Source organism: Prosopis cineraria, unplaced genomic scaffold, assembly GCF_029017545.1.
Source record: "Prosopis cineraria cultivar Desert tree isolate PC_DT_omini unplaced genomic scaffold, ASM2901754v1 PC2059, whole genome shotgun sequence".
Lineage (NCBI taxonomy): Eukaryota > Viridiplantae > Streptophyta > Magnoliopsida > Fabales > Fabaceae > Prosopis > Prosopis cineraria.
In genome coordinates, this window is record NW_026557384.1 from 1,142 (window position 1) to 13,365 (window position 12,224).

The following is a 12,224-nucleotide window of genomic DNA, read 5'->3' on the forward strand; positions in this document are numbered from 1 at the left end:
ATAAAATTTTAATTGAATGTTAAAGCTATAAAAAGTAAAAATTAACACCAGTGAAAGATTGAAGAAGATGAGGGAGGGCATAACCAAAATAAGAGGGCTTTGAATTAGAAGGGACAAAACATACCATCCAACAGCTGTCCTTAACACCAAAAGTGACATCGCACGCACCTGACCACTTCCTCTTCCTCTCCGAATGAATCTCCCAACATTTTGAGATAAATTTGGGATTCCCATCATCCTCTGTATAAATCCCATAACCCCCTCTCTAACCGCTAATTATATCATTTTCTTTCCCTTGTTTTGGCGGCACCAACTTCGCCATTTCCCTCCCAATCTTCTCACTCTCTCACTCCCACTCTCACCAACGCTCCTGCATTTAGCGGTTAGATTCCATATGCTGAGCTGGGAATCCAGAACAATGGCGACCTCTGCCTCCTCGTTTTCTTTCTCCAGCCTTCTGTGCGAAGAAGATGAGGCTAGCATTTTGAAGGTCAGTGATGAGAATTCTGGCAAGGACTGGATGAACCCATGTTCTGTTTTCGAGGATGAAGAGGAATACATTGAGATTTTGTTTAAAAGAGAAATGGGGTTTGTATTCCCACGTGACGATTGCTCAACCAGTGCTGCTAAGTGGCTCAAGAGTGCTCGTGTGGATGCCATTGACTGGATTTTCAACGTTAGTTTCTATCAAGCAACCCATTTTCCTGATTTTTCTTTTACAAAATTCCTGCTTTTTTTGCTTTTCCCTTTGAATTGATGGAGAGCTTTTACTTCTGGTTGATTCAGACTGGAGCGAAATTCGGGTTCAAATTTCACACCATTTACTTATCAGTGACTTACTTCGATCGGTTCCTGTCAAGTCGATCCATTGATGTGAGGAATCAAGTTTCACTGAAACCTTCTATAACGCTTTCAGTTGTTTTTGTAAATTAGACTTTTTGATTTATCTCTGTTTTTTCTAATGTAGGAAGGAAAACATTGGGCTGTTCAATTATTATCGATGGGGTGTTTATCTTTGGCAGCAAAAATGGAAGAGCAAAACGTACCAACTCTATCTGAATTCCCAGGAAAAGAGTATTGCTTTGAGAATAAAGTGATTAGGAAAATGGAATTACTAATTTTGGATTCCTTGGGATGGAAAATGGGATCCGTGACTCCTTTTGCATATCTGCAGTACTTGTTCAATAAATTTTCCTTGGAATCAAAACCAGAAGCAATAATCTCAAGCGCTGTTGACCATATCATGGCCATCGTGAAAGGTACTTCATTTTCAAAATGTACATTGTATAAAATGCCTTGAGAGATAGCATGAGTAATTTTTCCTTCCATGCAGGTATTAATTTAATAGATCAACGACCATCTATTATTGCTTCTGCTGCCATATTAGCCGCTTCTGATGCTACATTAACGAGACGCGGTGTGGAACTTTGTGTAAGCTCGATATCCTGGGGATCTCTAGAAAGTGTGAGTTTGATTGCTCTTTTTTTGCTTCAAATCCTTGTTATTTGGATGAGCAATTGGAAAACCAGGATACAGTTTAATGGGATCTTTGTAATGTTATCCAACAGGAACATGTGTTTTCCTGCTACAATCTAATGCAGGAAATAGAGAGAAGAAAAGTTAAGACTCCTCCTGACTCAAATTTGTTGTCTACCCCTGCCAGCTTCACAGATGTTCTGGAGAATGCCTCTGTTCTTTCTTCTGGGACTAAGAGAAAACTCACATTTCCAGATAGTGAAACTGAAAGCAGTCCAGGACTAAAGATACATCGGCCATAGTTATAGGAAGATTGATTCTTTTTTTTTTTTAGTGATTGGATTAGATTTATCTTTTTTCCACTGAAAATTTTATTCTTTCATAGTTCATAGGTCTGCTAATGAGTGCCAACCACTGGTTCGTGGAATGATTTGGTATTTGATGATTGGGTTTTTATTTTCCAAATACCCAGCTAAAATGTCAACCAGTGCCAAATATGTCAGAGGAAAAGAAGGTATATAAATAAAGAAACAAACAAAAAAGAGCAGATAGAACTAGCCTACCGCCAGAAGGAAGAATGAAGGTGACTTAGTCCGATAGGCCATAAAACCCATTTGATGACTGTTTTTCCACCGTGATGCAGGGCAATGTTTGCGCTCCTTGAATTGCCTTTTTTTTTTTTTTTTAAATCAATGAATTGTTTATTATTATCATTATATTATTACAATTTACAAGTCCACTTTTTAAACGCTCATTTCTTTGGTATATTATTGTTTAGTATGCATTACATGATAGAGGACTAGGAGCAAACATACTCTGAGAGGGAGATTGTGATGTCTCTGAAAAGGCTGAAAGCCAGGCAGGAAGAATGAGTGTTAGGTTTTGATTGATTTGATGTAGCTGAGAAGCACTTGGGACTCGGCCATTAAAAAAAGCTTGTAAAGTTGAGTGTGATTTTGCTTTGCTTCGGAAGTGGGAGAGTCTTTTTGAACAGTGCTGATAAATTCTGCTTAAACTGTTTAGCTGTACCGTGGTTATTGAAGCATTAATATTATTATAGACCTGAATATGGTAAAGCCTCAGTACAATGCTGTGGCAGTAATTAAAACAATTTGTAAATGATTCCCAAATCGGACGATCAAACTACGCTATCTGACAGCTGACTTTGTACATGTTCTGGTTGCCACTCACTGTCAGAATTTTTTTCCTTTTCTATTTTCTGCTAAAGCAAGAGTTTATACATTCTGACGTTATGTGCCATTGTCACCCTTAGTTTCTCTCTTGGTTTGTATACTCACATCATTTCCACGTGTATGTGTATCTGGACAAATCAAAAAGCATCCCTACATCTTGTAGATAACACGATGTGCTGAGACTGAGTTTGCCATATGCTAAACAAAAGTAGGAGGGTAGGGCCCAGTCGATCACCATGAAATTAGAGATATGGAGGATGAGATTCAAAGGAGGTTGGTGTCAGAATCCCCACCTCTCCACATGCTCTTGTAGGAAATATGAAGATGCAGAGTTATCCAGTCTGGCCTCAGCCTTGTATTTTTTGTGTGAACAAATTTCCGTGACAAGTTTATTGTTCGCTTCCTACCTGGTTCACATGCACGTTCATTTACTGAACCAGATTCTTCCGGCCTCCACATTTCTTTGTTAAAAAAACTATACTTGATATGCAAAGTGTGGTTTTACTGACCCTGACTGACAGATAACTAAGATTTCCATGGTTAAACAGAATTCACATGTTCAATGATAAGATGATAATTTGATGTCGCATTTAGTTTCACCGACTGATATATGCCTGCACCATACATGTAGAAGAAAATAGTGTGCAAGAAGGACCTCCTTAGTTCAGCAATACGGCCAATGAAAAGGACAATGACAATAGAAGTGAGTTTGGCTCGTTGCGTTGAAGTTCAAATTTTGCTTCCATATACATAACTGTCACGCAGAGGGGTTGCAGAGATGTTTGTTGGACCACAACACCATATTCACTATCGTACGGCTAGAGGAGTTTTGTTCTTATGTATTTCGCAAGGGAAACTTTCTCGTCTTTTTGCTGTTTAGCTTCTTTTGATTGGACAAGAAATTATTTGTCCGGCTCAAAACTAAATGCCAAGGACGATAAAGGGAGAGGGACCGAATTAATACTACGCTGCTTCATTTGGCTGTGCATTAGGTGGAAACACGTCCTGCGTCGCCCTCGGTGTCAAACAGAGACTACTTTCCAATTTGAACACAATCATACACCAGCATCATCATGTGTTTCAGCATCAGTGTGACTTTCATCACTCAGAAAAATTCACCAGATAAAATGGGTCAGTGCTGGTTTGACAGTGACTTCATGCTAACATGCTAAATTTCTGAATCTAAGCCAACAAAAGCTTAGAGAATGTACATAAATATGGCAAATAAAGTAATGTTACAACAATGAGGCTTGAACTATACTTCGATTCATGGAGATGGTTCAGACAGGGATCTTCTTTAAGTGAGCAGCAATGGGCATTCCTAAGTATCCAATAGAAACGCTGAACAACCAGTATATTGGAGCAAGGGGCGTTGTGTTAGCGTAGGTTCCTAAATACTCAACTATTATGATTTGAAACAAAACAGTGACACTTATGACACCCAAGAAAACATGATTATCCAATATGCCTTTAAATACATCTATTTCCTCCATCTCACGTGAGCTTATCTCGTTGAAAACCTGCAAATACCAAACCAGCAGCACATGATCAAATGGTTGAGTCAATGTTCTTCCTTGCACAGTCAAATATGATAGAGATGGATTACCTGACAGAAGACAAATGAGTTGAAAATAAGTGTGTTTAGCAAGACATCAGAATCTGGACCCTTCATACCAAATAGCCATTTCCCTCTGGCCTGAAGGATCCATATCACCAGCACTTGATACAGAGATTGACCTAAGATATTCCTCCACATGACATTGCTGATGAAACTTCCCTTCCTTCCCACTGGCGAACGCTTCATTAGTTCATCGTTTGGAGGCTCAGTTGCTAGTGCAAGTGCTCCAAGCGTGTCCATTATCATGTTCACCCACAATAATTGAACTGCTGTAAGAGGTGCACTTCCTGAACAAGAAAAATCCATTTAGTATCGTAAGTTCGTAAAGTGAGGTGAACCAGTGAGGCAATGGGGTTGCTTCTATTACCTGTTGTGCAAGCTGAACTGAAGTTCACAAGTAAAGCAACCACATTAACTGTCAGCTGAAACTGTACAAATTTCTGAATATTTATGTAAACTGAACGTCCCCATTTTGCCACTGTCACTATGGTAGAGAAATTATCATCGAGAATTATGACATCTGCACTTTCTTTAGCAACCTGTTTGTAAATCACATTGTTATTGTCACCACTCATAAGCATTTTCCTTGTATTAATTTTCCAATATGTAACACACCGTTGTGATGGGCTTTTCCTTTCTCTTTGAAGTTATCTAATATGCACACAAACCATGCAATGTTTGGACTCACCTCAGTTCCAGCAATGCCCATTGCAAGTCCAATGTCTGCTTCATGAAGGGCAGGGGCGTCATTTGTTCCATCACCAGTTACAGCTACAACTTCTCCAAACGTAGTACGCAATTGTTTCACCAAAGTGTGCTTATCTAATGGTGAGGATCTGGCCATAACCTGGAAGCAAATTAAACTTGGTGTTATATTTAAAGGATCACTAATTATTGTTGATGGCTCATCAATATTGAGGCAATCATATGAATCAATGAATCACCTGAATCTTAGGAATCAGCTCAAACATTTCCTCCTGAGTCTTCTCTCTAAAAGCTGGGCCTTCAATGGCTATGCCATCGTCTGTTAAAATCCCACATTCTCTGGCTATAGCCTTTGCAGTGTTAATATTGTCACCTGTGACCATTCTTACTGTTATACCTGCTGAGCGACAGATTGCTACAGATTCCCTAACACCAGGACGAACAGGATCTTTGATACCAACAAGTGCAATACAAGTATATCCAGAAGTAGGGATAGGATCTTCAGCAGAGAACCCAGTTTCCAATTCCATATAGGCAAGGCATAGAGTTCTGAGTGCCTCACAAGCAAACAGGTGAATTGTTTCTTTAAGATAATTACTCTTCTCTGGATCAAGTGGTACAACTTCTCCGTTTGAATCGATCACTTTGTCACAAGCAGCCAGGACGATCTCAGAAGCACCTTTACAATGAGCTCGAAATTTTGCTTCAGGCAGCTCCACAACTACACCCATCCTTTTCTTTTCTGAATTGAATGGCTCAACTTTCACAAGCTTGCATGCTTTTCGCTCTTTTTGAAAATCCCCGCCTAGTGACAACCCATACTCCAATATTGCGGCTTCTGTAGGCGTCCCCAGAATCTCACGTTTTCTTTTGCTTTTCCTTTTAGCCACAACTTCTCCTCCAGTATTATTAAATATGGTCTCTAGCAGCAATTTCATGGCAAAATCTGGCAACTCAGAGAGAACCTTGTCCTCATTGGTCACTTCCTTGATGTTCATGCAAATGCAGGTTTTGACGACAGTCATGCGGTTGGTCGTCAGCGTGCCTGTCTTGTCACTGCATATACTTGTCGCTGATCCCATGGTCTCGCAAGCAGCCAAATGTCGAACGAGGGCTTTGTCATTCATCATTTTCTTCATAGCAAACGCAAGGCTCAGTGTGACAGCTAATGGCAACCCTTCAGGGACAGCAACGACAACGATTGTAACTGCAACAGCGAAGAATTCCAACATCTTCATGGCGTCATCCCCAGATATACCCCAAAATCTTCCTTCTTGTCGTTTGCGTGCCATAAGTCCCTTCATCAAAACAACAAAAGTAATAGCAGCGAAGAATAAGCCTATCTTCCCTATGATAGTGGCCACTCCATTCAGTTTCACCTGCAATGGTGTTTCATCATCTCCACCTTCACTCAGTGTAGCCATTAATTTACCCCATTGAGTTCTCATCCCTACGGTTGTGACCAGCATCTTACAGGACCCATCTTGAACCTTAGTTCCAGAAAGAAGAAATGGGTTCTGAGAATTCACCATCACTGGTTCGCTCTCTCCGGTTAAACTCGACTCGTCGATCAGCACGGAGAATCCTGAAACGAAGAGTCCATCTGTAGGGACTTGATCTCCTATAGCGAGATGCACAATGTCGCCGGGAACTAAATCATATATTGACATTTTTTTCCTGTACCCATTTCTTGTGACCTGCATGGAAATCTTTTTTTTCTCCTTGTCCAAATCCCTGAACTGTAGTGATTGGCGATAATCACTTGTCGCTGTCACAAACACGACCAGAAGGATACTCACGACGATTCCTAGGCCGTCGTGAGCTCCTCTGGGCCATCCTTCTGTCGCTATTCCAATTGCGAGAGACACGAGAGCGCACACGCCTAGGATCATTAGCGTCATGTCTTGAAGAGCTTCAAAAACAAAAACCCAGAAACTACGGGCTTCGCTCTCGGTGAATTTGTTGATTCCGTAAATTTCTTGTCTCTTGACAAGTTGGTCAGGGTCATTGCCAATACCATCAGCGGTTGAGGTAGAAAGCTTTTCTGAAATACCATCAACCCCACCATGATATTTTAGCTTCTTTAGGTCGTGTCTTTCAACAATAGACTCCAATTCATCAGCACAGATCTGGAAACCTGCTTCTTTAACTTCTTCAGGTACCGTGTAATCACTTGCTTGCACACCTGCTGACATAATTGCAAGTAAATAAATATGTTTAATGAATTTATGCGTCTGTTTATGGAACTTTGTTGTGATCATAAGGCTTAAGATCAAGCTGAAGATATCTACTCACCTTGGATAAACTGAAATGCAGCTTTGGAAACCAAAACAGCGACCCTCAATTTCTCCTGCATTGAGGGGAAAGCGAGTCATTTAGAAAAACTGCATCAAGATGTGACATTCTATTTCTATATGTTGTCTTCAGTTGATGCGGGTTGAAAAGCTCATTAAAGATATAAGAAAACCACTTGCTTATAACAAGAACCAGAAAACAAATTAAAACACATAAATACACACACACACGAGCACAAAACACAAGAAAACAACGTGAAAACAACATAAATATGAAGCCGTGTGTGTGTCTATCCATAGATACGAATCTTCTTGCTTACGGGAAAGAAATACCTGATTGGTGCGACGCATAGCAGCGGCTTCGCCTCGCTTAGAGAGATTGGCTGTGAAGCGAAAGCGCCTCTTGGGGTTCTTGACAAACCCACAAAGCTTTCTCCAATTCTGAAGAACCTCTTCAGATGAGTTCTTGGACTTGACTTCAAAGTTTTCGTGTAAATAAGTTTCCATCGTCCGATACCGAATGCGCCAACTCTGAGGCCGCCAATGCTGCAAGAATTATGATATTAACGTGGAGGTAATACGATTCTCAGTTCTCAGGCCTCTCTGTCTCTGGGCTTGAGATGCTCATTATTATGGCACAGTAAACTGCAACAGAAGCAGAAGTTGTGAGGTGTTTGGGAAGAAAAGTGTGGAGTTTGAAGCCCCATTTGCCAGAAAATGGGACAGAGTGTGATCCGAATCTATTAAAGGAACAAGAGGAAGAAACAGAGGAGAGAGGGAAATGAAGGAGGTCCCGAAATATTGTATGAGAGATGAACAAGAACAAGGGCTGTGTGTTATCCGTGGAACGGCATTAACGGATTTGACGGGGTCAACGGCTGCCCTTAAAATTGAATGCCTTTTGTGGCTGTCAAAGCCTCTTGCGAGTTGCTACTCAGAATGAGAAAACATTCAAAGATTTCTTTTTGGGCGATTTTAATGTATTTTAATGAAGAGAGAAACATATATAATACGTGAGCCATATTTTATGTAATTGGACATCACTGCATAGATTGTTATATTGCTACTATACCAAGGGAAAGGTCTTATCATTTGTTTTGCAGATGTTAGCTTAACAAAGTTTGAGATTATTGAAATCTACAAGACTTTCTTTTAATATTATTATAATTTTTACATTTTTTGTGTCTATATTATTAATTTTTTAATTTATTATCATCTTAGTTTAATAAATTTTAAAGGCAATTATGTTTGAAACATGATTACATACTAAATGTAAGTACTTCCGCATGCTAAATGCAAATACTTTTTTTAACAGTAATTCAAATTTTAAACTGTCACGTTATGAAAAGCTATGCTTTTTTGTTAGACCAAACATCTATTAGTTATTTATTATTGTTGTTTGCTAGCTGCCATATTAAATTATTTTCTTTGGTTTTATTTATAAAACACCTTCTATAAATAATTTTTATTCAAAATATAAGACATATTATAATAATTAAAGTATTTTTTAATTTTACTTTTTTTATTAGCATAAAGATATTTAATATAGTTGTATAATAATTTAAAGTAAATGATAAAAATAAAAGTTCATATTATTTTTTATAATATTAAGAAAAAAATTAATATGTTTAAAATATATGAAATAATGAAAAGCATCTTATTAATAAGAATTGGAGGGAGCATGAAGTTCTGGGGACCGAAACCTCGACCCTTTTTCTTGGTCCCAAAATTTTTTTAAAAAATATTGGACGAAAAACGGGAACCGTTTGACAATTGGGTGGGCTTCAGAATGAGTTGTACTTTTTTTATCTGACAATTAATTAATTGGGCTGCATTTACGCCTCAGTTCTTTGTTTCCTAGCCTTTGATTAAAAGAGGAATAATTTTTATCCAAAAGAAAAAGGAAACATATTTTATATTTCCTCGTGTATTGCAACGACTTTGGGAATAAATCATCTCACTTATAGTTTTAAATAATATAATATGTTATCTATATATATATATATATATATATGATATTGAATTATTGATAATCATGTGGGTGAAACTCTCTCACATGAGCTTCATTTACAAAATGAATATTAAAAGAAAATAGTAAACTAAATTATCCTATAGAGCTTTAAGCCCCACGTTTTCTACAAAACAAATACACGAAACTCAGCTAATGAGCAACACGCAAATATATTCTCCATGGCTAGCTCATAAGTGGAGTTGGGGAGTACAGGCCAACCCGCCAAATCAAGCAAAATGGCAACTTCTTGTGACCCGTGTAGCAGTTGCAGAATGAGAATGTGGTTTAGGCTTCAATGTTTCAGAGAATCACCTTCGTAATTTATAATTAATGTATCCTCCAATGTCTTTTACCAGAAAGGTTTGGACTTAGTTGGAGATCAAAATTATGGAAGGGAGACTAACATTTAAGGCCCTCTTAAGATAATTTATTGCAATAGGAGGTCACCAGTTTTGCATCAGATGCTATCTCATTGAGGAAGAGGAGAAAGGGGAGAGAAATGGTTCATTGGATGTATTTTGATTATGTTATCCTGTGCTATGAATGAAAAACCCTTTAAATAAAAAAGAACATGTATATATCATTATATTGAACAAGTTAAAATTAAACTTTTCATTAAAAAAAATACAAATTAAAAGTAGAACCTTAGCTGATTAAATTTCTAAAGAAACCTTAATAAAAAATATCCAATGTAAAATTAATAGACTCTTATGATAATAATTTTTTTTAATTGCTCTTAAATGTCATTTTCCCATTATGGAACGAATGATGTCATTGACAATTTAGTTTTAGTTCTCTTCAACAAAATGTTTTGACAAAGTTGATATTTATTATTGAAAAAGACATTCTCTGCTGTCCACATAACCTCCTCCTTATATTTACAAAAAAATGTTAATATTTATAATCTAGTTATAATTAGACAGTAATCTGACACAACAAAAGACTGACTTGATAGGATTAAGAGATTGATTTTTGTCTCAACTAGTATCTCATTTTATTTTTTTATTTTTAATCTATAAGAGGTATAATAAACTCAATTAATATAATAAAATTATTTATAGTCATATAAAATTTATCACAACAATAACAATTATAAATTTACAACAATATTTAACAATAATAAAAAGTATTTCAATGACAGCACAAAAAAAGGAGGCAATGACAATAAAGTAATTATGAGTTAAACTACGCAAAAAGATGTTTTAACATTGGTTAAATATTTAACCAATGTGGAATGTTTTTATTTAAAAAAATTATTAAAAATTAATATATACAATGTCAGTTACGTATTAATCAACGTGGAAAAGCACATACCACACTGGGTTTTTGTCAATCGACTTGGTATGTGCTCTAACTATGAAGAGTTCACATTTCAGATTTGAGGCTCTCTTTTTTTCCCTCACTACCAAAGGTCTGAACTTCCTCCCCTACTTGAACCGTCGCTGACTGAAACCCTATCGCCCATTCTGTCTTCCGCTATGCCATCTTTTGCTACTCCTCTTCGATCGCTTCGTCTGCCAAAATTTATCATCGTTCATCTTAAGCTGTTCCGCTTTCCATTCTTGTGATTGGGCCATCTTCCTTCGTGCTGTTCTTTGTGGGTGCTGTGGTTCTTCATTCTAGGTAGCTTTTGGGTCTCACTCGCTTAGTTTCTCTTGTTTCTTCTTCATTGTAGTGGGTTATGGGTCTTTTGATTTTGCTCTTACGGCATTTTGTTCGAGAGTCAAGTTTATCGTTTGAGTTAGGGTCTCAATTTACTTTATTTCTTCTTCTATTTTCTTCCATTGTGAGTAAATTTTCTTGAGTCACATTATTTCAATGGGTGGTTGTTTCTTCCTCTCCTTCCATTGTTGGGTTTTGTTTTAAGTGGATTTTTTGGGTTGCATTTTCTTCTCCATAAATTCCAAGTGAGTGTCGTTATTTTTTTCTATTTTTTCTTTGTTTTATAAAAATTATAGTGGCTGGTTACATATGTAAATATGAATTTTTGCTGTTTTAATTTTATATAATTTAATATAATTCTTTTCTTTCTATTTTTGGATAGAGAAATTAAATTTATTCTGATAAATGTTGCTAGATAAAGGAATGGAATTTTTACTTTTTTAGAAGAAATTAAATTTTTTGTGATGATTTTATTGTGATGAATTTTGATGGATTGTTCATATAATATAGTCATCATTTGAGAGTTTGATTTGAATTTCATTGTTGTTAATATCTAAGTTGAATTGAATTTTTGTTGAAAGGTTGGGAAGTTCTATTTTAAGAAAAAATTCCGTCAAAATTTATACTTGTTTAAAGAAATTAAATTTATACTTGTATAAATGTTGCTGGATAAACGAATGAAATTTATACTTATTTAGAGAAATTAAATTTGTTATGATAAGTTTATTGTGAAGAATGTTGCTGGATAGTTTATATAATATAGTCATGGCTTAAAAGTTTGATTTGAATTTCATTGTTGATGATATCTAAATTAAATTTTATTTTTGTTGAAATTTTAGGAGGTGCTATTTCAAAAGGGAAACTACGTTGAAATTTATACTTGTTTAGAGGAATTAAATATCTACTAGTAATGAATATTGCTGGATAGTTTGCACTCTTTTCATTTTAAATTATAAGACACTTTTAGAGAAAATTTAGCGTCTCAAAATATAAAACACTTTGATAGAAATAAGGTTTCATTAATGATGCTTTTTTAATATTACCTTTCCCATATATTTTCTCTCTTCAATATTTTTTAAGGGCATTTTTAAAAGTTTATATTTTTATTTTAAAAAAATAAATTGTAAAGTGCATTTAATGAATTTTATTGATATGTGAGATTTTATCTAAAAGTATCTTATAATTTAAAATAAAGGGAGTATAATATAGTCATGGTTTCGAAGTTTGTTTTGAACTTGATTATTGTTGGTATTTGAGTTGAATTT

The 12,224-nt window shown here is 36.2% G+C and overlaps 2 protein-coding genes across 4 annotated transcripts; one reads left to right on the forward strand and one right to left on the reverse strand.

Annotated features, from left to right (window-relative positions):
• The first annotated feature begins 202 nt into the window (after window positions 1-202).
• On the forward strand, window positions 203-2,265 carry LOC129301349 (cyclin-D5-2-like). Of its 2 annotated transcripts, XM_054939919.1 has the most exons (6): window positions 203-676; window positions 787-873; window positions 968-1,042; window positions 1,175-1,259; window positions 1,334-1,464; window positions 1,569-2,265. In XM_054939919.1, the coding sequence occupies exons 1-6, from the start codon at window positions 395-397 to the stop codon at window positions 1,776-1,778; spliced, it is 870 nt and encodes a 289-aa protein (XP_054795894.1). In that variant the 5' UTR covers window positions 203-394; the 3' UTR covers window positions 1,779-2,265. The 2 variants fall into 2 exon arrangements, with proteins under 2 accessions (XP_054795894.1, XP_054795893.1); XM_054939918.1 differs by having other exon boundaries at window positions 968-1,259.
• Window positions 2,266-3,264: 999 nt separating this feature from the next.
• LOC129301351 (calcium-transporting ATPase 2, plasma membrane-type-like) lies at window positions 3,265-8,066 on the reverse strand. 2 transcript variants are annotated; one of them, XM_054939921.1, is made up of 7 exons: window positions 7,620-8,066; window positions 7,288-7,342; window positions 5,232-7,177; window positions 4,976-5,134; window positions 4,655-4,826; window positions 4,276-4,574; window positions 3,265-4,189 (listed from the first exon to the last, which is right to left on the reverse strand). In XM_054939921.1, the coding sequence occupies exons 1-7, from the start codon at window positions 7,791-7,793 to the stop codon at window positions 3,950-3,952; spliced, it is 3,045 nt and encodes a 1,014-aa protein (XP_054795896.1). In that variant the 5' UTR covers window positions 7,794-8,066; the 3' UTR covers window positions 3,265-3,949. The 2 variants fall into 2 exon arrangements, with proteins under 2 accessions (XP_054795896.1, XP_054795895.1); XM_054939920.1 differs by having other exon boundaries at window positions 5,232-7,180.
• Between the last annotated feature and the right edge of the window lie 4,158 nt (window positions 8,067-12,224).

What these genes read in the sequence shown, in the direction of transcription:
- LOC129301351 (XM_054939920.1), bottom strand. Translation starts at nt 7,793, where the DNA reads ATGGAAACTTATTTACACGAAAACTTTGAAGTCAAGTCCAAGAACTCA. An exon ending in CTATGCGTCGCACCAATCAG is followed by an intron (nt 7,343 to 7,619) that starts GTATTTCTTTCC and finishes CCCTCAATGCAG; the next exon opens with GAGAAATTGAGGGTCGCTGT. An exon ending in AGCTGATTCCTAAGATTCAG is followed by an intron (nt 5,135 to 5,231) that starts GTGATTCATTGA and finishes ATTTGCTTCCAG; the next exon opens with GTTATGGCCAGATCCTCACC.
- LOC129301349 (XM_054939918.1), top strand. Translation starts at nt 395, where the DNA reads ATGCTGAGCTGGGAATCCAGAACAATGGCGACCTCTGCCTCCTCGTTT. An exon ending in CCATTGACTGGATTTTCAAC is followed by an intron (nt 677 to 786) that starts GTTAGTTTCTAT and finishes TGGTTGATTCAG; the next exon opens with ACTGGAGCGAAATTCGGGTT. An exon ending in TGTCAAGTCGATCCATTGAT is followed by an intron (nt 874 to 967) that starts GTGAGGAATCAA and finishes TTTCTAATGTAG; the next exon opens with GAAGGAAAACATTGGGCTGT.